This window comes from Vigna angularis, chromosome 4 (genome assembly GCF_016808095.1).
Source record: "Vigna angularis cultivar LongXiaoDou No.4 chromosome 4, ASM1680809v1, whole genome shotgun sequence".
Taxonomy (NCBI): domain Eukaryota; kingdom Viridiplantae; phylum Streptophyta; class Magnoliopsida; order Fabales; family Fabaceae; genus Vigna; species Vigna angularis.
In genome coordinates, this window is record NC_068973.1 from 41,369,475 (window position 1) to 41,395,330 (window position 25,856).

At 34.2% G+C, this 25,856-nt stretch overlaps 6 protein-coding genes across 6 annotated transcripts; all 6 read left to right on the plus strand.

Moving 5' to 3' along the window:
* The first annotated feature begins 903 nt into the window (after positions 1–903).
* Positions 904–7,275, plus strand: LOC108343250 (protein S-acyltransferase 21). Its single transcript, XM_017581404.2, has 10 exons — positions 904–1,238; positions 2,123–2,236; positions 2,360–2,480; positions 3,191–3,378; positions 3,910–3,978; positions 4,444–4,515; positions 4,635–4,763; positions 5,330–5,410; positions 5,473–5,679; positions 6,080–7,275. The coding sequence occupies exons 1-10, from the start codon at positions 1,194–1,196 to the stop codon at positions 6,995–6,997; spliced, it is 1,944 nt and encodes a 647-aa protein (XP_017436893.1). The 5' UTR covers positions 904–1,193; the 3' UTR covers positions 6,998–7,275.
* Positions 7,276–7,716: 441 nt separating this feature from the next.
* On the plus strand, positions 7,717–11,468 carry LOC108342555 (MLO-like protein 9). The gene is made up of 15 exons (XM_017580346.2): positions 7,717–8,115; positions 8,202–8,259; positions 8,361–8,737; positions 8,845–8,961; positions 9,081–9,138; positions 9,228–9,316; positions 9,547–9,621; positions 9,711–9,799; positions 9,905–9,954; positions 10,045–10,085; positions 10,171–10,344; positions 10,476–10,511; positions 10,609–10,676; positions 10,830–10,890; positions 11,074–11,468. The coding sequence occupies exons 1-15, from the start codon at positions 7,987–7,989 to the stop codon at positions 11,341–11,343; spliced, it is 1,692 nt and encodes a 563-aa protein (XP_017435835.1). The 5' UTR covers positions 7,717–7,986; the 3' UTR covers positions 11,344–11,468.
* Positions 11,469–11,670: 202 nt separating this feature from the next.
* Positions 11,671–13,340, plus strand: LOC108342430 (peptidyl-prolyl cis-trans isomerase FKBP18, chloroplastic). The gene is made up of 6 exons (XM_017580206.1): positions 11,671–11,974; positions 12,122–12,192; positions 12,281–12,367; positions 12,482–12,631; positions 12,745–12,804; positions 13,104–13,340. The coding sequence occupies exons 1-6, from the start codon at positions 11,722–11,724 to the stop codon at positions 13,155–13,157; spliced, it is 675 nt and encodes a 224-aa protein (XP_017435695.1). The 5' UTR covers positions 11,671–11,721; the 3' UTR covers positions 13,158–13,340.
* A 1,764-nt stretch (positions 13,341–15,104) lies between these two features.
* LOC108343414 (dolichyl-diphosphooligosaccharide--protein glycosyltransferase subunit 1A) lies at positions 15,105–19,283 on the plus strand. The gene is made up of 10 exons (XM_017581685.2): positions 15,105–15,335; positions 15,797–15,841; positions 16,242–16,879; positions 16,960–17,107; positions 17,196–17,372; positions 17,805–17,873; positions 17,964–18,053; positions 18,368–18,526; positions 18,608–18,832; positions 18,912–19,283. The coding sequence occupies exons 1-10, from the start codon at positions 15,222–15,224 to the stop codon at positions 19,101–19,103; spliced, it is 1,857 nt and encodes a 618-aa protein (XP_017437174.1). The 5' UTR covers positions 15,105–15,221; the 3' UTR covers positions 19,104–19,283.
* A 1,390-nt stretch (positions 19,284–20,673) lies between these two features.
* LOC108342127 (outer envelope pore protein 21, chloroplastic) lies at positions 20,674–23,032 on the plus strand. The gene is made up of 5 exons (XM_017579839.2): positions 20,674–20,845; positions 20,912–20,989; positions 21,066–21,266; positions 21,343–21,441; positions 22,758–23,032. Exons 1-5 carry the CDS (start codon positions 20,753–20,755, stop codon positions 22,839–22,841), a joined length of 555 nt encoding a protein of 184 aa, XP_017435328.1. The 5' UTR covers positions 20,674–20,752; the 3' UTR covers positions 22,842–23,032.
* A 906-nt stretch (positions 23,033–23,938) lies between these two features.
* Positions 23,939–24,860, plus strand: LOC108342348 (RING-H2 finger protein ATL80). The gene has a single exon (XM_017580107.2). It carries the CDS (start codon positions 24,049–24,051, stop codon positions 24,601–24,603), a length of 555 nt encoding a protein of 184 aa, XP_017435596.1. The 5' UTR covers positions 23,939–24,048; the 3' UTR covers positions 24,604–24,860.
* Positions 24,861–25,856: the final 996 nt, after the last annotated feature.

The following is a 25,856-nucleotide window of genomic DNA, read 5'->3' on the forward strand; positions in this document are numbered from 1 at the left end:
CCAACATCAATAATATAATTTTTTTTCTGTTAAATTTAAAATTGGCCTTTTAATCTCTAAAATTAATAAGATATTTTTGTTAGCCCTCTAAATTTAAGTATGTATTTTTGTCTTTAAATCTATAAGTGGATTTTTTGTTTTTTTTTTAATTTGAATTTTTTTATTTTAAAATTAATGTTACTGAAATATATGTTGACATGAATATCATGCTATGCCTATGATAATTTTTGAAATATTTTAAAATCTAAATATGTGAGGCTAATTTAATTACAAGGCAATACAATATTAGTTCATAACATAAAAAAAATACACATACATGTTATACATTTAATTATTATAATTATAACTATCACATTAAAAGAGAAGAAACCTAATTTTTTTATTGACAATTAATGCATACAGGTGATTATGCAGTACCTACTAACTTTTTAATATGCAATTACTATTATTTTAATATTTTTTCACTTCAACAAATGGACTGAAAAATCTGCTATACTAATTCAGTTACTACCTGAGTTTTGAAGATTAAAAAATATAACTGAGAGGCTTTATTAAAAATGTTAATACTAATAATAAAAATAATATTATTCATGTTTTAATTGTACAGTATTTTTAAATTTTAAATTTTCATTTTCTATCAGATTTTTTACATTTACTCATTTATCAAAATTTAGTTATTTTAATTGGTATTTTTTCTCTTTTTGATGAAACATACAAATTTAAATATTTAAAAAGATGTAGGAGTGAAGCAATGAAGTTAATAGAATCGGGACCACTTTTCAGAAGTGGCAAGAGTGACTGTATAATTTATAAATAAATATATATTAACATATATAAAAACAAAAAAAGAAGAAGATAAATGATAATAATTTATTTATAATAGTGCAATACAATAGTGGGAGAGTGAGTGACTTTATTCTGCCTTGTCTCTTGGCACTCTCACATCATCCAACAACCTCTTACCTTTTTCTCTTTCTCTCTCTAACTCTCTTTCTCTCTCTTCTTCTCCTCTTCTTGAATTTGACTTGGCAAACCCTAGCCTAAGAATTTTCATAGAACTCTTTCTTCTGTCATTTCAAATCGGTTTCCACTTTGCGTGATTACAGAACAAGTTTGAAGGGTGTGGGAGATGCTTCTTTTCTGTGCAAATGCTTCTGATTTCGTAGTTCGTTAGAGAGACTTGTCACTCTGTCATGGCTAGGCGTCATGGATGGGAGCTTCCTTTTCACACTTTCCAGGTGCATTATCACTCTCACTCCACACCACACTGTATTTTCAATGCCGCAACGCAATTTTCTTCTCATTCGTGTGCTACTTTGTTTGTGTTTGTTTTTTTTTCCTGAGTTTCTGATGGGCCTTTTCTTCAAACTTTCATCCAATTTTCCATCTTCTTCTACCTTTTTTACTTTCTCGTTTACCTCTTTCTTCTTTTGACTCTTTCCCATTTTATCCCACTCTGCCGCATCTTTTTCTCTATGGTTTATTTTGTTTTCCGCCGTTAATTCATGTTCTAGTTTTATGCGGAATCTCATGCGTTTTGTCGTATACGTAGTGTCCACCCTTTTTCCCTCTCACTTTCTGGGGGATTCTGTTTTCGCACTCGAATATCCGTTTACCCAAGATTTTTTTTCTCAGTATGGAAGCCACGTCAATTACTTTAGCGTTTTTTTGCTTCTTCATTTCTGGTTGTGAATCTAGTGTTATCATATTATCGTCATCTGCACAAAGATAAATTTACGAGTCAATTTGTAGATGAAATGACACTACTACTAATATTAGACCACGATCTTTCGGCATATTCTTTAGTGTGTGATAATTTCTTTGTTAAAATAGTTTCTTTCTCTCTATTTTTTAATCGTACGTCCCAAAAAATGTTGGTTTTTTGTCTTCCAAAAATTGAATAAATTTTTAGTATTTATTATTTAAGAGCAACACATCCCTGATGAGGGACTAACACTTCAGGGACTAAACATATTATTTTTGAAGGACCAGAAACATATTTTGTGCCTAAATGCTTTTACAATGCTGAGAATGCCATGTGTTTTTCTAGTTTCGTGTTTTCTAGAGTTGAAGGTTTGTGTATCATTAAGCCTTTTCTTACTGCTTTTTGATTTATGAACAGGTCGTGGCTATAACAGTATTTTTCTTACTATCTATTGCGTATTATGCCTTCTTTGCCCCTTTTCTTGGAAAGGACATCTATGAATATGTGGCTATTGGTGTTTACTCTTTACTGGTAAGCAATACTCTGAATCTTCTCCGCTCTCCCCTCACTCTTGTGTGTACCATATGGGAGGTTCATTCTAAAATAGGGTGTTCGATATTCCTTCATTAACTTGAATTTAAATTTTGAATGCAGGCTCTCTCTGTGTTCTTTCTTTATGTTCGATGCACTGCCATTGACCCTGCTGATCAGGGTGTAACGGTTGACTGTGACAAGTCGTCGAAGAATAGATCAAAACATGATGAAGAGTTGGCAGGTTGGACTTTCAATGCTACTGGCATCTATTGATTTTTGGTTTATTCTTGTGATCGCATTTGTTAGAAATAATGTATAATGTATAGGAATAGGGTAGATTATACATGGTTCAAGTACGTTAATAGAGTAACTGTATATTCTTGTAATTATTTTGTAATTTTCCTTGTATTTATGACTCTTTATGAATATATTTTCTTTTGTGTAGTTCAACTCATGCAATTCATCCTATCTGTGTTGTTGTATCTCTTTTTCAACAAGATTCAAATCATGATTCATCATAAGTCGTTTCTCACAAATTTAGCATATTTCTGGTTTTATCAAACAGAGGTAGACCACCAAAATGAAAGAACTGCTATGAATTTAATTATGTAGCAGTGACATTTTTTGGACTATGTTCTTGTTAATGTCTACATACAGATCCTATATCAGTTGAAAGATTTATTTAAACATTTCTGTAGGTTTGGTAGAACCGCACATTTAGATTTTTACTTGTTCTTTGAAAATATGAATATGTAAACACTTTGTTTGTTAGCTCCTATATGGCATATGCGGACAGATTGTCATGAATTTCTTATCTTAATTGATTTGACAACAATACTTGTTGGGAGTATATTGGGATATGTTGTCTGCCATTGATGATTTATTATGCCTTTAATAGCAATTTCACTGTAATTTGATTGTTTATTTTGGATTTACATCTCCTATTTGCAGAACCCAGCAAGTTAGGACTAAAGGATGAAGGAATGTCTGATCGGCATAATTCAAATTGGTGCTCAAAAGTTGGGTGTTTCTTTTGTGGTTTTCTTGTTAGAGAAGACTGCCGCAGTAATGAAGATAGCGTTCCACAGCAGCAATCTGGAGAAGAGGATGCTTTGTTCTGCACTTTGTGCAATGCTGAGGTTGACCCAAGCTTTTTGAAAAATATTATGTTTTTCCATACTGCTTCAAATAATATCAAATGGAGAAAAGCGAGTATTGAAGGGAACATAGAGAAATAAAATTGTTACATGGTTTCCTCGAATGCAATGGAAATCTATGCAGATGAATCCAAATTTTATTTCCCAAAACTGCCATGGCTATAGACAAAACAGGAAAATCTTCTGTTATATAATATATATATATATATATATATATATATATATATATATATATGTGTGTGTGTGTCACTTTCCTGATGCTTCAGGTTTATTCAAAAACAACCAAAGCCCATTTCAATGAACAGTAAATCAGTGTCTCTTTGATTTGAGAAAACTTTTTCTGTTTTAATGTTTTTGTTTTCGTGAATAGTTATAAAATAGCATCTTGACTTCACTTTGTTTCTCGTTTTTTATATTTTAAAATGTCTAGGTTTAGAGTTTTCTCCTTTAAATGTCTCGCCATAATATTGACATACCACCATATATTTACGTCTTTTTATTTAAATTTTGCAGGTGCGGAAGTTCAGTAAGCATTGTCGAAGTTGTGACAAATGTGTTGATGGATTTGATCATCATTGTCGGGTAAGCTGTGCTTTTAATCCCACCCTAAGTCGGTTAATGGGTATTTTAAATACTCAATTTTGTAGTGTCTTGTCTGAGGTATAGGTCGGCTTTCATAACAAAAAAATAATGTTCATAGAAGTAATAGTCAGGTCAATCTTTTAAATTCTCACTTGTACACACACTTATTAGTGTTCCTTTCAGAAATGATTTTTCCCCTCTTCACTCCATTGAGAGTGATTGCTTGTTTGATCGTCTCCAATGACAGTTATTTTCTTAAATGTTATTTTGCCTGTAATACTTGGAAGCTGCAATGCAGACTGTGGATTTTTACAATAGAATTATCTAGAAGTTTACTATAGCTTTGTTATGTTTGGGACTTGAGATGTGAGCAGCCATAAACTTGTCTTAACTTGCTCAATTTTCTTCTTTAACCATTAGATTCTTCAAATATTCATTATCATCTACTTCCTTTGTTTTATTCAGTGGTTGAACAATTGTGTTGGAAAGAAGAATTACATCACGTTTGTGTGTCTTATGGCAGTGAGCCTTGTTTGGGTAAGTTGCATAAAGATGCTCATCTTGAATCTTGTTTTACCCCCTTTTGTCCCTTTTATATAGAAAAACCTTCCAGATTAGAACTTGTTTTTCTTACTTAATGCTCACGCATGTCACAGCTTATTGTTGAATGTGGAGTTGGGATTGCTGTGCTTGTCAGATGCTTTGTTGATAAGAAAGGTACAGAGCACCAGATAGCTGAAAAACTCGGAGCTGGATTCTCCAGGGTCCCATTTGCTACTGTAGTGGTACATTTGCTCTCTTTTTTTAATTCTCTGTTTTTGTATAGGATAGACTGAAATAAACTTCACCAGACCTGCTACCTTTGTATTTCTCATGAGTTCTATTTGCAGTAATGGTGCATGATGAGCCTTGTACGGGCATTCAATATAGTTTTTCATGTGCATCTTCTGTTGACGCATGTCTCATGTATAACTTAAAACCCTGGATTCTGTCAACTGATGTGAGCCCTTATTTGGCATAAATGTCAAATTATGGATTTTGACTTCTCTATTGTAGATAATGCGTTTTTTGATATGAAACATTCAACTGAATCTCTGAAAATCTTTATTTTAAATATTCAGTTCTTCTGTTGTTTAGTATTCCTGATTTGAAATTTTATCATTTGTGTTTGCTGAAAATTATTCAACGTAAACTGAAAATACTCATCGTTATCCAGTCTTTGAGCAACATTAACTAGTTGAGCGGTTAATTGTTCCCAAATGATGTTTTTTACCAATATTTTCTTCGTCTTTAGTTTAACTTCAATAAACTTTGAATTGCTATGTTTTACATAATTTTCAAACCTTTACAGGCCATATGCACGGCAGTTTCATTCCTTGCAACTGTGCCTTTGGGAGAATTATTCTTTTTCCATATGATCCTGATACGGAAGGTATATTCGCGAGCTTTCCTCCTATTGACATGTGCATTCGAAGTTGACATTTTCTTTTACAGGGTATAACAACTTACGAGTATGTTGTTGCCATGAGAACTCTAAGTGAACCACCTGGTCCTTCAGTTGATGGAGGTGAACAACAGAGTCTACCATCATCTCCTACTAGTTCAGCTGTCACTGCAATGAGTGGAAGAAGCTCCGTTGGAATGAGTTTGCAGTACAAAGGGGCCTGGTGTACACCTCCAAGGATCTTTATGGATCATCCGGTACTGCCATCTCTGTCTAATTGCCTGAACCATATGACCAGCAATTTCATTGAAAGATATATAACCCATTTATGAACATTACATACAGACAATAATGGTGATAGATAGGAGACGAAAGTTGAGTAGAACAGAAATTTGCAAGACACTGTATGACATAACACTTTAATAGAGGAAGCCCTTGTACTTTCTAACAGTATGTTTTATATTTTTTAGTAAGTATGCATTTCCGTGGTTAGAAATAAAAAACTGCTAGAGTTGAACAGTTGAAGACACGAGTGGTGCATTGTTTAAAGCATGCCAAATAAAAACTGTCATAACAGCTACTATGCTTATTCTTAGTTTCTGAAATAAATTAAGTTCTTGTTTTACGTCGATTAACTATCTGGTCTTGGATAAGCAGGATGAAATTATACCACATTTGGAGCCTGGACGACTACCATCCACTGTTGATCCAGATGCAGTACAACAACTACCTGACAAAGGGAAAAAATTGAACCAGCGCCCTGTCCGGATAAGTGCATGGAAACTTGCGAAATTGGATTCTAATGAGGCAACAAAGGCGGCTGCTAAAGCTAGAGCATCATCGTCTGTGCTACGTCCAATTAGTTCTCGACCTCATGCATACGACGTCGATCATTTATCCAGCAGCAATGTGAGTGGAAGAAGCAGCCCAATTAGCAATCAAGGATTTCAGAACAAATATGACAATGCGGGGACATCAAGGTTATCTCCTTCCAAGAGCTCATACGCTCCTAGCCAAGCGAGCAAGGATGATATAGATGCATCATGTCATCACAGTATGAGCAACTTCAGCAGTCCACTAGTCTCAAACCTTACTCCTTCACCAATGCAGAAGCCTAGTTTGAACAGAGACCATTTCAACCCCATGTATCAACAACCATCGGGAAACCAATCTCCTTCATCAGCCAAAGAAAGTGAGGGGAACACGAATCCAGTTCAAGAAAATGTGGCACGCGTTCCAATGAGAAGCAACAGCTTAGGTGTTTCAGATAATAGAAGATCGTCCGTGTTCTGGGACCAAGCTGCCGGACGCTTTGTGTCATCTTCGTCTTCATCAAGAGGTCCTGGCAGTTCCCAGATATCTGGAACAGAGTTATTATACACTGGTCGATCTATATTTTTTGGCAGTCCCGTTGTGAATGAACAGCCAAATACAGGAACAAGAGTTAGCAGCTCAGTAGCTGGTATTCCTGATAGAGATTCTACTTTAAGGGATTTTCAGCAGGGTAGATCACATAGAGGTGGCCAGCTTCCTGTGTTTGTTCCTGGTTATTCCCAGCAAAATAAGTTCCCCTAGATTGCCTCACTTGACCATTAATTTGTTACGGCAACTATTTCTTATCCTTTTTTAATTTTAAAGAAATTCTCCAAACATGTTATCTTGCGCTTTTAGTTGTCCGTCATTTGACTTCTTTCCCAGCTATGACTGAGCATTCGTCTTTCCATCTGTACAGACTAATGGATCACCACCCTTTTCTGTACAAATATATTTGTTCACTTCATTGCATTTGAAGTATCAATTCGAACGTGGATATGAACAACATTTTATTTCTCAAATCAGCACCTTTTGGCTTATTACTGTTTGTTTCTTAAATTGAATTGTTTTGGATTTTCTATTTTATTTTAGATAAAAGGTAAGAGGTGTACTCTGAATTTTTTTTCACATGGAAACAAGAACATTTTGCATGAGCAATGGTTTTCTAAGTACTGTAATCGTCTCCCCTCTTTGTTAGTATATATTTTATAATTAATATTGTTCCACATTACTTCATTAATATTAAAATATTTCCAAAAAATCTATAGACGTGTTTAAGTTTTTGGGTCATGCTAAATTAAAAGTTTACCAATAATAATAATGAGTAGAAATATTATTATTTTGGTGGGGGAGTATGTAATTTCACGTAGAACACTAACATTATCCACCAATTTTTATTTTTTTTATTCTGTTTTGTGTGAAGAAAATGATTATGGTTTACATTGAAAGTTTTGATTGATCGCAATTTGTAGGTATATTATTAAAAAACTAGAGGCGGGGGAGAAAGTTAGAAGAATAAAATTGGATGGCAACATATGGGTGTAATCCTGAGTTGTTCCTCTCCATACGTTTGGGATAGTTGTTAGAATGTTGCATGCATGCGCAACAACGTACCAAAGCACTTCCATGAGCACGATGACCTTTTTCCAAAATTTCATCTTCAACAACCCCTCTGATAATTGAATTTTAACTCTGCAAATCACAAACGAATTATCAATCATCACCGTCGCGAATTCAGTAATTGAATACGTATGTCGGGAGGAGGAGGCGGTGACAACAGGCAGCTAGATCTCACGCCAACATGGGCTGTGGCTGCGGTTTGTGCAATTATCGTCATCATTTCTATACTATTGGAAAAACTCATACACAAATTCGCAGCGGTACTACCATAACGACAATGCATACATTTTTGTTCACGGATTCCTTCGTCATGGATGATAACAAATCTCCTTTTTATTGGTTTCAGGTGTTTGAAGAAAAAAAGAAACATGCGTTGCTAGAAGCTCTTGAAAAGATTAAGGCCGGTGAGCAACCTCATTAATAGGAATGTTTCTACTGTTTTTTTTTTGTTCGTCCCCATCAGTAATGAATTCTTGTGTTTGTTTGTTTGTTTGTTGGCATGCAGAGCTTATGGTTTTGGGATTCATTTCGTTACTTTTAACGTTTGGTCAAAACTACATTTCTAAAGTGTGTATTCCCCAAAAGTATGCACACACAATGCTACCGTGTCTTCCCCCTGAACAACGTGGAGGGGGTGCAGCAGCTGAACACGGAGCGGGTGCCGCAACCGATCACGGAGCTGGCCCTGCAGCTGAACTTGGTGGGGGTGGTGCAACGGAACATGGAATTGAACCTAAGACTGATGATGATGGCGGTGAGGGTGGCGGTGAGGCTGGTGGTGAGGGTGGCGGTGAGGTTAAAGGAGGTGGCCATCGTCGCAGACTTTTTTCATACGAGCGTAGAGTTCTATCTGGTGGTGGTGGAGGCCCCAGTTGTAAACCGGTACCCAACTCTTCAATTTTTTTTTTAATAAAGAATAAGAAAATTTTTCTTTCCATAGATCTCTCAAGTTTGTGGAAAGCTCATGCTACTGAATGTTGGTTGTGTAGGGGTACCTGCCTCTTATATCAGTGAGCGGGTTGCATCAGTTACACATTTTTATATTCTTCTTGGCTGTCTTCCATGTGATCTACAGTGCCATAACAATGACCCTTGGAAGAGCAAAGGTTGGTATTGATTCAGGCCTAAAAGTGTTGATTCATTCAAGGAATCAACAATAGGTAAACTAATGGAGGAATCAGTTTCTAATTTCATGAATGGTAAAGCCTTTTTTTTCTTCTGACAGATTCGTGGGTGGAAGGTATGGGAGGAGGACCATGTCGTGGATGAAGATGCCCTGAATGGTACAAAGCAATGAATCGTTAATAAGTTTCATTAGTACTAATTCTCCATAATTTGAACATTCTGAATTGGATGTGTAATATCTGTTCAGATCCTAGAAGATTCAGACTTACTCACGAGACATCATTTGTGAGGGACCACAGCAGTTTCTGGACTAAAACACCAGTTTCCTTCTATTTTGTAAGCAATGATCACTGGCAACTCTTTTTCGTGTACTGGATTGTTACTTTATAGAGGGAATCAGCCAAAATACCTCAAACCTAGGTTTTTTGTGTTCACTCCTAGAGTATTGACAATACAGAATACCATGATAGATGGGGAACGAAAGTGTGATATTAACATCACAATTTTAGTCGTTTCATGTCTTGCTTTAATTCACTTTCAAAAATATGTTGTTGATCAATTTTCAGGTATGCTTCTTTCGACAATTTTTCAGATCTGTTCGTAGGGCTGACTACTTGACCATGAGACATGGATTTGTTTCTGTCAGTAATTTTCTCTGTGCAACATCAGTATTATATGCCTGCACTGTTGTCTTTTTCATTAACTGATAACGTGCCTTTTCACTTTGCAGGTCCATTTAGCACCAGGAAGTAAGTTTGATTTTCAAAAATATATCAAGAGGTCATTAGAAGATGACTTTAAGGTAGTTGTAGGAATCAGGTAATTTTGACAAGTTCACCATGACTTTGGTTTTTTGTGTTATGGTAATTTAGCCTCGTGGAGTCATATGATTTCTTCTAATGGTTACACATGTGCTTATGGCAGTCCGATACTTTGGGGATCAGTAGTGTTATTCTTGCTGGTGAATGTCCACGGTTTGTTTCTCATTTCTCACCTAATTATCAATTGGCTTCCCTGTTTTGCACTCAAGTTATTACTGAAAGAAATTGGTACCTACTTTTCAGGATGGCATGCTGCCTTTTGGGTGTCTTTTCTCCCTCTATTGGTGAGCAGACATATCTTCACTGTCAAATTTGTTCTTTTCAGTTTAGATGAAAAAACAATAAGACTAATGATTGATTAACTTGAAGGTGATTCTGGCTGTTGGAACAAAACTTCAAGCAATTATTACTCGGATGGCACTTGACATAAAAGAAAGGCATGCTGTAGTGCAGGGGATCCCTCTAGTGCAAGTGTCTGACAAATATTTTTGGTTTGCATGGCCTCAGTTAGTTCTTTATCTCATCCATTACGTCCTCTTTCAGGTACTCACCCTTTACTTTTTTTACAGATTTCTGTCATTATATCTTCCTTTTCTTAACAAATGCATACATATCTGAGATCCTGAATATTCAAACAATTTCTCACTACTTGATGCTTGGTTTATCATTTCCAGAATGCTTTTGAGCTCACATACTTCTGGTGGACATGGGTAATAAAATAAACACTCCATAATTCCAATTGTCTTCTTCTCACCATTGTGCTTTTGATTGATTCTACAAACCTTAAACCACTTCCTTCTGGCGCAGTATGAATTCGGTTGGGCATCTTGCTTTTACGAGGATGATAAACTCATGATCGTCAGAGTAGCTCTTGGGTAAGTCCTGTTCCATTTAACGAACATATTCCTTTATGTAAGTAACATTTTCAATTGCCAATATCAAACTGATACATACAGCCAGATACCATTGCAGTATTTTTCAACACATGATCCCATCACACATTGAATAGTTTAACCTGAAATTTGCAGGCTGGGAGCTCAAGTCGTTTGCAGTTATGTCACACTTCCACTCTACGCACTGGTTACTCAGGTGCATTCGCTACATGCTTCATATGATATTGTTATTTTGGCTTAATTAAATTTTTGCAATTTCACAAAATTTCTCCTTTTCTTTGTTTTTCCAATTTGTACTTATCGCAATATCGGCTCATTAATTAATTTGAAAAGGTGAGGAGGGAGAAGTAACTGTGTTTGGTGATTGAATTTGTTCCAGATGGGGTCGACGATGAAGAAGTCAATATTCGATGACCAAACATCGAAGGCGCTGAAACAGTGGCATAAGAATGCTCTGAAGAAGAAAACGTCAAAAGGACGACACGAAACTCGCACGTTGGGTGGGAGCCCGGGAGAACATACACCGGGACATTCTTCGCCGCACCCACCACCGCCCAAAGACACGGAAATGGCTTCTCAGACCGCCACCATCGTCACCAGCGTTGATAACGAAACCTATGATAATCGGGACCTTCTGAGTGGACCGTGACACGTGTCTAAATCTGCTGCAATGTAATTAAAAACACTACAATGCATCGTCATTTCACGGCTTTGTTTTACATAGGTTAAATAGAATTAGTTATTGTATTAATTATACTGTAGATTTATAAAATTCTCACACACCATGTATAAAAGTATGTATATCAAAATATGTATTTATGTGTGTTAGCGCAATCATTCTCTGTTTAACAACTAAATCTATTGCTTAAGATCAAAATTAACTCAGTAAATTAATAGCCAGAAATAGAGAAAAGGGCAAATGGGTAATTTTAGCTCCTGGGAGAAAATGGAGAGTGGATAATAGGCTAAAGAAAAAGCAAAGCATGTGGCGCGCGCGAGAGAGAGAGAAAGAGAGAGAGTTTTGGCAATGAGTTCGTCTTGCGCTTGCGCTTGCGCTTCTAATTCAACAAATTGGAGCATTGATTATGGAGATGCAATGCTTTCAAATTCAAAGCGAATCAGGTCAACGAAAATCGCCATGCCACACTCAGTTTCTGGTTCCAGAAGATCCACGGCGCTTCTCATTTCATCGTTGCCGTTCACCTTCCTTTTGCTCTCTCCGTCGGCGGAGGCCAGACGCAACAAGAAGACAATTCCCCAAGAGGAATACCTCACAACTCGTTAGTTCGTTCCTCTTTTTCTATTTCCTTTTCATTTAAATCTCTATCTGTTTCGCCAAACGAAGTTTAATTGTAGTTATACTTAATTAGACAACAAGAAGTTCAGTTTATCCTAAATGTGATGTTTAATTGTGATGTATAATTCAGCTGATGGATTGAAATACTATGATTTGGTTGAGGGCAAAGGTCCAGTAGCTGAAAAAGGAACAACCGTTCAGGTACACTTTGTGAGCTTTTGCATGTCCCAACCTCTCGTTTTGCTCTTCTATTTCTTGTTTACTTTTCGTTTCTAGTTCTCGCTGACAGGTGCACTTTGATTGCTTATATCGCGGGATCACAGCTGTATCCAGTCGCGAATCTAAACTCCTAGCGGGAAATCGTATCATTGCTCAGGTTTTCTAACCTTTTTCTCTTTCTGAATTTTGTCTGTAAAGTGCTCTAAAATGTACCGGCGTTGCTTTACTTTACTTGGTGGTGTTGATGCGTGCGTGCTTCGTTCTCTTAAAGCCGTACGCATTCAGGGTGGGAGCTCCTCCGGGAAAGGAAAGAAAACGTGAATTTGTTGATAATCCAAATGGTTTATTCTCTGCTCAAGCAGCACCCAAACCTCCACCTGCTATGTATACAATAGTCGAGGGAATGCGAGTTGGTGGAAAGGTAACTCTGATATCATTCTGTGCTCCTGTTTTGTTCTAGCCATTCATCTAAAACTGCTATATTAGTTTATCTTGTGTTATTTATTTTTATGTTGTCACTTTTAATGGTTGCAGCGAACTGTTATTGTTCCTCCTGAAAATGGGTATGGACAAAAGGGAATGAACGAGATTCCGGTAATTCCCTCTCATGGTTTTCTTACTTGTTTAATTAACCTTCTCTCATGAATCAAATATCTTTCTGGACAACTTCTTTAAAATTTCCGTTAGAGAAAAATAGAAAAAAAAAGGTTGTTTTTATAAATTAAAGTTAATTTATACATTTAGAAATATTATGTTGACGTGTGTTTGAGTTTCTCCATCCCAAAATCCACCAAAAGAAACCTTCAAAAACACTTCTAGTTTCTAGCTTATATCCAAACAGGTCCAATGTTTAATGGAAATGATTAGCCTACAAGTTGTTTATGATGTTACAGCCTGGAGCTACATTTGAACTAAATGTTGAGCTTCTGCAAGTTTTAGCTACGTGAAGACCAGAGTGAGCTTGACTCCATTCTTTGAAGCTGTTGATATTTAACTTCAGAATTTGTATTCTATGGGGCTTGCGGCTATTTTATTCTCATTAACTTTTTTTATGATTGTCTTCTAGCCATTGTTACAATAGAAAGTTTTTGCAATATGAAAGAGAAAATGAAGAAAAAAGGATTTCTACATACACAAATTTCTAAGTTTTGTCACTCATTCTAATTTCAAAATTCCATGTTTGACTCATCTTCTTTTCTCTTTAATATTTTTTAATAGGCCGAGATGCAGTATATTTTTTCTTTTGAAATTAGTTTTAAATCCGTGTATAAATAATATATCTTTTAAAATCAATATGTTTGTAAAAATATAAAAATATTTTTTAAAAATTATAGGATAAAGCATGTGCATAAATATAGAGTAAAAGTTTAAAAATATAAAAGATATGCAAAAGATATATAGAGTAGCCTCGTTAAAAAAATTACAACTACTTGTATGAATAAATTTATTAGTATATTGAGAAACCAGTTTAATATGTGTTGTTAGACTCGTCTAATTAATATACAAATATATATGTTTAATGTATATTGCTAGATTCGTTTAATTAGTATGTGAGCAACTGAATACTCGTCGAAACATCTGCGAATAATGTAGGAAGAAGTCAATAACTCCAATTCCGTCATTTATAAGAAAATGATAGGTGTCATCAGAATTTTCAGATATCTAATATATATTGTGAGACTTGTCTAATCAAATAATGAATAAAGTAGTATAATGTGTATAAATAGATTTATCTAATATGTGTATGAATAGATTCATCTAATATATATTGTTAAACTTATATAATCAGTATACAAACAAATTTGTCTAATATGTGTTGCAAGATTTTTTTAATTTATTACATAATCTTTGTGTTGTTAAGTCTTATCGAATAAAATTAAGTTTTTTTGTATTAGTATAATATAGAGGTCAATTTAGGTCAATAAACAATGCCATGTAAATTTATTAGTTAAGTTTTTATTTTTATTTTTTACTTAATGAAGATTGAAGATTGAATTAAGTTTGAAAGAAAAAAAAAAAACATCAAAGAAAAACTAGAATGCATTGAAATGCAGAAGTAAGAATAAGTAAAATGTAAATAGTAAATAATGAAACCTTAATTAATTTTCATTAGTTTTAGTGACATTATTAATAATTAAAAACAGCAATGTGTACCGTAAACTATCTATCAAAAGTTTAAAATAAATGTTATATATATACTTTCAAAAGTTGTCCGTCGGTAAAATTGATGTAATAAAAAAAATAGACTTAAATACATTTTTTATTTTCAATATATAATTTGTTTCTTTAGCACTAAACGGATACAAATAAATATTTTTTTCAAGAGTTTAAACTAAATTTTTAAATTTCTTGTATAGGCAATATGGAAAAAGATAGTGTTTAAGAAAAAAAAATTAAAGTGTCTTTGGCACTCATCATCTAGTAAATATTTTATTTTGATTTTAAATATCAATCTCTAATGGATAAGATTGATATGTAAAACTAAATGTATTTGTAGATGGACGTATTGAGAATTGTCAATACCATTAATTCAAAATTAACAGAGTATAATGATTAAGTAACATGGTTACTAAATGTTGGATTAAAGAAACACATTTTAATATAAGTAATATAATATAATATTTATATTTCAAAGGGTTTTTCCATTATATTATTAAGTATAAATTGGTTATATAATTAAATATTTATCTTAAACCTTGCGCTTGGTAAATACAAACTTATTGTAAATTAAAATTGATAAAAAAATTAATTATAATACAAGTTTAGTTTTAACTATATTTATTTATTACTCTTTTTAAGAGCTTAATCAATTTGCATTGTCAATATAATTTTCTTAACTATATTTGTTTTAACTATATTTTATTAACAGTAGAGACAGTGCAGAGTGGTAAATTACTCGCTTACAGTTGAATTGAACAAGAACAACACATCAAAGTCTTGTGGTCTGTTTGGTCCCAAACGCAGCGAATGAGTTGAAGCAGCAGTGGCAGAAGAAGAAGACGAAGAAAACCATGAAAAGAGGCACAATGAGGTCGAATCTGTTTCCGCTTCTCTTTGCATTTGCCTTTCTGTTTTCGCCTGTGCTCTCTGCTTCGGATCTGATCCTCGCCAAGGTTGACCGTCGTGTAAGTCTCCTCTCATTCTCTTTTCACTTCTCCTTTTAGGGTTTCGATATTGCATCGATTACGCATTCTCGTTTCTTCGCAGCACATCACAATACACGCAGCACCTTAACATTTCCCATTCTATTGCACTCCCAAGGGTTTCTGTTTCACGTAACCGATCAAATTTCCTCCGATCTACATTATTTATATATCTGTTGCCTATATTCTGTTCAGTGTATGCATATGTTTTATGTCGATTATGTAATAGAAAACAAGGTTTACACTCGCTGACGCAGAGTCAGAAGAATACATCGCGAGACATGACTGACTTCATCTACTTGCTTGGTCCTTAATTTCCTTTGTAGAATTATATGAATTTAGGATTCGGAACTGCTTGTTTTCTCCCGTGCCTGTAAATGTTCACTTCTCTGTATCTGATAATTGTGCTGTATGCTTCTTCTGTCATTTTTTTGTGTTTGCAGATTGATCTGACATCACAAATTGTGCGCATCACTACTTCGCTAAAGGTGCTTAAAATATCATTCATTTTCTTTTCTTTATCTATTTATTGTAATTTCTTGAGTTTTCTGTGAGAATTTTCATTCTAGTTGTATCCGAAACACTGTAATTTACCTTATTAATGTTTTTCATTTCAGCTGAACTGTACGGTAGGTGGGTAAATGACAACTTAACTTCTGGAAGAAACATAACATGAACTATTTAGTCTAAATAAAATAATAAATGGATTTTGGATGTGAATCTTTTTCCTTCTAAAATTGAAAGAAAATAGTATTGTTGAAGTCACTAAACAAATATAATTTCTCTTAGCTTGATAATTACCAAATCTGATCTCCTTTCATATTCTAATATACTTCTCTTTCCTATCCTCTTCTCTTCATGACACCCTTCCTGCCCATCTTTTTGCAGGTGGAGAACACGGGATCTGATGTTGTGTCTGAGATTTTGCTGTCCTTTCCTGAAAACCAGGCAAAACACTTGGCATACTTGAAAGCAACACTTGGCGAAGGGAAGGGAAAAGCAAAAACCTCTTCTGGTGTTGCTTTACCCGTTAAAGCTGTCCAACCTAATGATGTACCTCCTGCCTTGACAATTTACTCCGTATCTTTACCAAACGGGCTTGGGAAGGGACATAGTTTGACGTTAGATGTCTTGGCTGTTTTTACCCACATACTGCAACCATTTCCAGAGAAAATCAACCAGGGTGACATCCAACTTCTACTGTTTCAAGAGAGTGCACAATATCTCTCTCCTTATGCTGTCAAGGCACAATCACTCACTCTTAAGTTGCCTGATGCAAGAATAGAGTCCTATTCAAAACTAGAAAATGCTAAACTTCAGGGATCTGAATTAAAATATGGTCCATATGAGAATATTCCACCTTTCTCATATTTACCAATAGTTATTCACTACGAGAATAACCTACCCTTTGCTGTTGCTAAAGAGTTAGTGCGAGAGATCGAAATTTCCCATTGGGGCAATGTACAGATCACAGAACATTACGAAATTATTCATGCTGGTGCTCAGAGCAAAGGAGAGTTTTCTAGGTATCCTTCTTTCATTGATTCTGAGTTATTTGATTGTTTCATTAGGTTGGCGTGTGCTAATAGTTTGTTTTCTTCTACAGGCTTGACTATCAGACCAGGCCATATTTAAGGGGTGCATCAGCTTTCAGGCGTCTTGTTGCCAAACTGCCACCTAGAGCTCATTCTGTGTATTACAGGGATGAAATTGGCAACATTTCCACTTCTAGTTTGTGGGGTGATTCAAGAAAGGTGAATACTTTTGCATTTGACAAAATTGTATTGTGAAATACTTTTTGAAAGGCATTTACCTAAACTAACGATTCTTTAAAAATCACAGACAGAACTGGAGATTGAACCTAGGTACCCTATGTTTGGTGGCTGGAAAACTACCTTTACTATTGGATATGGCTTGCCACTTCAGGACTTCTTATTTGGATTGGATGGAAAACGCTTCCTTAATATCTCTTTTGGTGCCCCTATCTACGAGTTGGTGATTGACACTATTTTTGTGAAGGTGACTGAGTTTATTTTATCTTTCCCAATATATATTTCTTTTTTCTTTTTTTTCGGTTGGAAACTTGGAAGGTGCTCTTTGGATGGAGAATTTGTTAGTGACTTGTGCAACATCACATTTCACTTTTACCTTTTCAAGGGAGGATGACATATATACCAGGGAAAAATAAATTTCTTTATCCGAATATGACTGTATCACAGTAGTATGATAATATAATTGTGAATTTTAATCAATCGGTGTCTGAGTTGTTAACAAGTAACCACTTATTGACATGTGACTGTGAATAGTTAATTGATCCTAAAGTGGAAATGTTTTAACAAAAAAAATAATTATTTTTGCAATATTGCCTACTCTCTCTCAGTTGTTATCTTTGTGTTGTAGTATTGCCAAATTGAATTACAATTACATCTACCTAATGCTTGTAAAGTCCAGGTTGTTTTGCCAGAGGGTTCTAAGGACATTTCAGTATCTGTTCCATTTCCTGTGAAAGAACGGCAGGAGGTATTGCTTGCTATATTGGTATCTTCCATCAAATCATAGCTTTTCCATTCCATGATCAGGCTTTATATTCCTTCCATGTAATTGTTGCAGACGAAGATTTCTCACTTGGATATTGTTGGTAGACCTGTTGTTGTTGTGGAGAAGAACAATGTTGTCCCTGAGCATAATGAGCATTTCCAGGTACTGCTGTTACATCTTTAATGAAGCTAAAAATGCTGACATTTTTTATTACGAGAGAAATTAATATCCATAAATTTCATCGACTGCTGGTCGCCTTATTGAATTGGTTTTCACTGCCAATATATTTATGATGGGATTTTCTTTTTTGTCAATTTACGTATGACTTGCTTTCATTGTATTATCAAGTATAACACCATCGGATAGAGACAAAAACTAGGGACACGGAAAATTATGACTCGTTTACTTAGTGTACAATATTTGTTTCCCTTCTGAATTTGATTAGGTATACTATTATTGTCATTTTTGTATTGCAGGTCTACTATAAGTTCAACAGTCTTTCTATGCTCACGGAGCCTTTCATGTTGATCTCTGGGTTTTTCTTTCTGTTTGTTGCTTGCATTGTCTACTCACGCGCAGATATATCAATCTCCAAATCTTCTGCATCTTATTTGGCAAAGCTCCAGTGGGACGAGGTAATAAACTTGTATCATGTATAAAATCCAGTTTGTGCAATAGAATGTAGTGAATTTGTACCCTTGTGTTTCGCTATGCAGGTGCAAGCAACTACTCAGCTGATCCACGGTATCATTAGCCGTTGCTTAACAGCACATGACAAGCTAGAAACGTCATTGCATGATCTTTCTAGGACGGGAGACGTTCAAGCCTGTAAAGCAACACGGAAATCAGTAGATAGCTCATTGAAAGATCTCTCTAAAGAGTTGAAGCAACCATTGTCATTTTTGCAATCTTGTCCACAAGCTGCTCAAATATTACCAAAGGTTATCTTATAAATATTTTCTTCTATGGATTATTTTCTCTCTCGATTTATAGTTACAGAATCTATATTTTTGTTTTCAGGTGGAGGAACTTGTCACCAAGGAGAGAGAATTGCAGGAGAAACTTGTATTGAAACACACTACCGTTGTAGACGGCTATGAGAAGAAGTTAGGTGGAAGGGAAATTGAGAATCGGATTGCTTCGTATCAGCAGAAAATTACTGCTTTGAGACGGGAGGTTGATGATCTTATGGACTTGATTGATGAGATATGACAGGTGACTATGCTGCTCGAGATATGATAATATGCCCCCATTTTGACCTTGTTTTACTTTATTTTAGGTCACAAGTTTGTTACGGTTTGATAATTGCAAAGAGATTAGTGATATACTTCTGTGGGTCGGGATTTTTTTGCAGACTATTGTCTACCCGTAATTTATGGAACAGTTAGACTATGGATCTCGATCTTAATTATCTCTAATTTTATATCCGTATTTATCTATGGAAAACATTGATTACATACACTCCTAAATGTGGTTTTTTTACACTTCTGGTACAATTTTATGTAAAAGATACGAGAATGGTCATAAAATGATGACTTTCAACTGAAATTTTAAAATGAGGAGTAATGCAATTTTATTTTTAAATAGTTTTAATTTTTTTTTTAATTTTAATTAGTTAACGTAATTTTTTATTTAGTAATTTGAAAAATTAAGTAAACACTTTATTATCTTTATCATTTTGAGTGAATTAAAAAAAATCTAATCTAAATTAAACAATAGTTAACACTCTTATATATTTTTATAATAAAATATTTTATTTAAATACATAAAAATAAATTTAGTAATAAAATAAAATCATATATATATATATATATATATATATATATATATATATATATGATAAGGAGTATCATTTGTAATAGTGGTTGTGATTTTTATAGATAAATAAGCACTTTCTATAATTAAATTACTTTAATTATTATTTTAATTATGTTTTATTTAAAAAATCAACTTAAATTATAATTGAATTAATTATACATTGCATTATACATATTTTGTTACTAGTAGTTTTACCTATAAGCATAGAAGTAAAAGTAACATTTCTTCCTCCAAATCATTTATTGCAACATTGTTTTATTAAAAAAGATCATTTACTTAAATATACTTTATCTGCATATATCATATTTTTGTCATCTACACCTCTAATCCATAAATATAAACCATTTATTGTTTTTCTTACTATTTTTATAAATATTTTATTATAATTATTTATTATTTCTAATTATGTAAGCTGATAATTTAAAATTTTAAAAATTAAAATATTATTTAAATAATTAATTTATTTGTTTGTCAATTGAATTAACTACAGTGAACCACTCTGAGTAAGTTGTGTTGGTCCACTTTATTACTCCTAAATCCACACACGGAAAATGAAAAAAGAAAAGTTAAATAAAAAAATCCTACACCATCAAATTAAAAAGAAAAATACCAAATAGTCACTGAGCCATGCCCAACTTTTCCCACCCCAAATGGTTAGGATTGAAGTCGTCGGTTTCAAAAAAAATAAAAAATTGTCCAAGAGGGTGTTAATTAAATTATAGTAAATGATACCTCCTCTTTTAAAAAAAGTTTTTTTTTTTCTGTTCTTCTTACGGAATATCGATGTTAATGAATTTATCTTTTTATTGTGTTGTTTAATGTTTTCGAGTTTGTTTTTCCACCATGCACAATAAAAGAAAAACAGTAAGTACTGGGCTTATGTGGCATTAAATTGGAGCGAAAGGCCCATGCAGAAGAAAAGAGAATAAAAAAAAGAAAGAAAGGAAAAGAGAATAAATAATACTAGGGTTGTGCTGTATCTAATAACTGAAGTTGGAGTTACTACTGAAGTGAAGATACTGAGTTTTATCCGAAAAACAAAAATGGAGACCTCTCTGCGATACGGAGAAGATTTCAAAGCTCTGCGAATTCATGCTAAGGAAAAACTTCGAATCAATTCCAACACCTACGTCCAGGTATTCTCTATTAATCATCAAACATTTTCTTCATCATCTCTAATTTCATATCTATTCTTCTTTTAGATGAACGGAGAACTTGACACGAAAGTTGGACAACTAACTTCTTCCTCCAGTATCCTTATTAAACATTTCTATTCAAATGTAAGTGTTTCTTTCCTCTTCTTCCCAATTTAAACCTATTTTTTATTATCTATTAATATCTGTTTCGCTCGATTAGTTATCGTCCATTCTTGGCGTCGGATTGCGACACGATAAACGTGAAAAATTCCGCTATACTGTCAACGCAAAGACAACAATTCCTGTCCCTGTCAGCGTTCTCAAGGGATCATCTGAGGTTGACAGAGAGTTCAAAGAGCTACCGAATGTTCTCAATTTTAAAATCAAAGGAGCATGTGACGTTGACAGGGAGTTCAAAGAGGTATTTTTCTCTGATTTTAACTTTAAATTGCGCATTTCGTTTTTACTTCAAATGCTGAATTGTTTTCTTTTTGTAGAAAAAGTCCAGAGTTGCTGTGGAGTTATCGTTGAACCTCTTCAATTTCCAGAAGGATCAAGACATTAGACTCAGACTTGGATGCGAATGTCTTGAAAAGGTTTTTGTTGTTCTCCTCTCAATCATAACTTTCCAATATTGTAACCGCGATTTCATTATGGATATCTTGATTATAAATCGCTTCGAATTCTTTATCCTAATTTGGTGGTGTCAAGAATGCTTTGGTGATAGCATAGTTTTATGTTGTGATAGGAGATTTTGTCATGTTCCTTGTGACTGAAATTAGTATTTGTGTGGATGGCATGAGATGTCGGGAAGGATTGAATATATGGAGAAAGAAAACCAAAAAAATGGGAATATTGTCTTGTGTATCTTGTCATGCAGTAAGGCCAGACAGTTATCTATCTATGTTGACTATGATTTTGAGTTGGATGGAGTTTTGTCATCAGTGATTTTCGTGGTTGTTGGAGCCTTGGGTAATTTTGTGATGTAGTGGCTGCTGAATTGATCATGTTTTCTGTCCGTCTTCGGGGAATTTATTTTGTGAGCCCAATGAATTCATTTATCATTTTCCTTTCAGCACCTAGATTAAGAGAAATCCCTTTTCTGCCACTACTTTTTTTTTCCTGTCATTCTCTCAATCTCTGGGCATTTATCGTTGGTTTTGAGTTTCTTGATTCTGTATGAAACTGGTGAGTTGGAACTAGATTGAACTGTCTTCAGTAAAACTAATTAGCTGCAAGGTTTTAAAACCATGGTCTGTAACTGATAGCAATGAGGTTGAGGCCCATGTGTAGAATATTCTCACTGCATTGAATTAGCGCTAGTTTGTTAGAACTGTCGTCCGTTTACGATTATTCCTTTTGTCTATCTCTTTCTTTAGTTACCTACAAGCAAACAGGGCTTTGTATTGAACCCTTGTATTCCGTCATGATCGAATGAAAAGGGCATAGAAGAATCATTTTATTAGAATTTGTTTCATTAGTCAATTGTTTTGTAAGTAACCACGATATAAGCCTCAGTATCAAATGTGACTGCAGTTGTCTGTTACGTAGTGTTTAAGAATTTTACCTAAAACTAAGAACGTTATTAAAGTCGAAGTCATGGACAATTTATATGTTTTTGACACCGATTGAATTGTGTGACACGTGGATTAGTGCACTTAAGGAATTCTTAGGGTACAAAAATAGTAAAATTACTATAGTCTGACGTTGATGTTTCATCTGGTAGCAACCAAATGGTTTTCTGAAATTATGAAGTTAGCATAATCCGTGAAGTTGTAGTTGGTGTCATTTTGTAGAAGATGTTTTGATATTTAATGTAGATCTGTGTACCATTCCCAATTCTGACACCCTATTATATTATTCATGACGTTTTTTCTTAATGTTACATTCCATATTGAAACTCTTGTTTCAGGTTCTTTACCTGCAGATCAGAGAGAATAATTGGACAATAAATGCCGATTACAAAGGTAGATGGAACGTGAGATATGACTTATGAGAAGTGCAGAGAGCTTTTTTCAGCATTGATGTTCTGCTTGTCATTTCTTGTAGACGTGTTCTGTTTCTCACCCTAACCTTAAGCCTGCCTTATAAAAGGGACCATGCATAAATTTATGTTTAGTCATGCGAATTGCTTTGCAGGAACTAAAGTGATTTGTTGAAAATGAAGTTCGCATATTGATTTTACAATGTGTTGAGATAAAATTCTTCACTGCGTCTGTAAGATGTCATCATCTGGAATTGGATGAATTCGCCTTATTAATAAAGCGCTAAAGAAAAAGATGTATGAATTGATAAAAACTTTTAGGGAAAAAAGTTATAGGAAATAAATCAAATACCCTTTCTAAGATTAATTTATATACTTCTAATATATAAAAGTTGAAGTGCAAAATAGATTTACCTTGTAATGATTAACTTTGCTTCTTTATTTTTTTTTATAACTTTTTTTTGACAAAAATATTAAATTATATTATCCAATAGTGATTTTCTGGCTGACCTAAGATGATTGTGTTTAAAGTCAAAGTCATTTATACATCTTTGATGTGAGATTGCTTTTAAAGAATTGAAAAGGAGGGCGTGTAACACAGTGCGTTTTTTTATTGTGGATGAGATTTTTAAGATGATTATTATGAAGATTGATAAAATGATTATATGTGATTTTTATGATTATATGACTGTAATTATATCATAATGTAAAATTATGTTATATTATGTCTGTTGTTATATAATTTATTTTCTCGTACAATAAATTTTCATTCTAAAATTTTATCAATTTGATCATTGGTAATGCTATGTATATATATAGTATTCTTAATAGAGTCTTATGTACGTAGTATTCTTAATTTATTTTTTACTTCTGAGATATCAAATAAAAAATGTCTTACTTATAAGAAGTAAAGGAAGAAAGCATATGCATGTAAAAGTTTTGACTGTCCAATTAAGAATTTATAAAAGATGATGAATGTAATGATTAATTTTGGTCTTGATGAATAAAAAGAGTGTGAATGTTGGGATGTTTAAATTATAAGTAATTTGATTTGAAGTGGTGATGAAATTGAAATGAATAAGAATAGTTGGATTTGGAAGGGAATATTGTTATAAATACGAAGAGAGGTGTAGAGCAGTAGTAGTTACTTATAGTGTAAGGTCCAACCAAAGAAAAGAAACCCAAACTTCAAACACACTCTTTGCATTTCTCCGAACACATGACTCGTCCCTTCAGATATTTAGGCGAGCGCAACTCGTCCAACGACTCCGCCGTTGTCGACTCCGACTTCGTCGTCGTCCTCGCCGCCCTCCTCTGCGCACTCATCTGCGTCCTCGGCCTCGTCGCCGTCGCGCGCTGCGGCTGTCTCCGCCGCCTCCGCCTCTCCTCTGCCCCCACTCCCCAGCCTCCTCCCGCTGCCGCCAACAAAGGCGTCAAGAAAAAGGTCCTCCGCTCCCTCCCCAAGCTCACCGCCACAGCCGAATCCGCAGGTAAGTTCGCCGATTGCGCGATCTGCCTCTCGGAGTTCGCCGCCGGAGACGAAATCCGAGTGCTGCCTCAGTGCGGACATGGATTCCATGTTAGCTGTATCGACGCCTGGCTCAGATCGCACTCCTCGTGTCCATCGTGCCGTCAGATTCTGGTGGTTACTCGGTGCGACAAGTGCGGCGGGATCCCGGCTCCGTCGAGCTCCAGCTCCGCGCCCCCGCCGCAGTCGGAATCCGAGGCCAGATTCAAGGTAAGGGAGGATAACGGCAATAGGTTCTTGCCTTAGGTTAATCATATTAACTCTAAATTCATGAATCCTTTTCTTTTAAAATATATATGTAATATATATGGCCTATATAGTATGTATAATGTATAATATGAACTAGTTGCTCGTGTGTAGTATAGTGTCAGTTAGGAATTAGTTAATTAGTTTCAGATTGATATGGTTAGTGCTGTAATTATCAGTTGTATTATTCCATTTGTGCGCTCTCAGGGCAATGGTGTGATATCTTATTCTCTGCAACCTGCATCAGTTTAGTTGAATCTGGTTCTTACTCCGTTCGTACTACGTTTTCACCTTTTTCTTTTTCTTTTTATAATTTTTCTCTGGTTTGATCGGATTTCGTTCGCGTATCACCTACATATGTTATGGCACCTTCTATGTCTCATTTTTCGTAGAGAAAACTGGTTCCAGATGGCGTCCATTCCTTCCTGACGCCATTTTATCTTTTCAACTACACTTCTGGCGTTGTGTTGAATTCTTTTTATACCTTGTTTTATCAATGTGTGATGTCGCGTTGTATTTTTTTTTTCAAAAACAGTATAAAAAAAAGTTGGCTGGAAGAGAAATAATGATCTTTAGTTTAATTATTTTCTTCAAATTTCAAAAGGTAAAGTGTTCGTTTTTAATATAATTAAAATTACAATGAATATATTTGAATATATAAATTATACTATTGAGTATATATATGCTCAACTTATATTGAATCATTTTAAATTGTAATATAAAGTTTTCTTTAATTATAAACATTATCTTTTTAAGAAAACAAAACGAAATTCGTAGAAATATAAATTAAATATTGTAGAATGAAATTTATATTCTGCTAAAAAATCAAGTATATACATAATGATAATTTGAAATGATCGAGAAAGATGTTAATTTTTATCAGGCATAAAAAATAGTCATTTAAAAGAGAGAGAAGGAAAATATTCAAAAATGTGTGTGCATATAAAATCAGAAAATGAAGATAGAGAGAGTTTTATTCTTAAGGAAGTATTTTAATTTAAAATTATTACTTTGCATTATGTAAAAATTTGATTCATATACCTGAAATTTATAATAAATAAATGGTTAGTCTTAGCCTGAAGTAGAATAATGATGATAAAATATTTAAAAATATAGAAATAGGGAAATAGGTTGTTTGAAATATATATTTAATTTTTGTACATACTAAATTAGGTTAAAGTTATTGATGATGGAGGACGCAAATTGTGTAAAGAAATTAGGTTTGACGTGTTTAATTATTGACCCGAAATGAG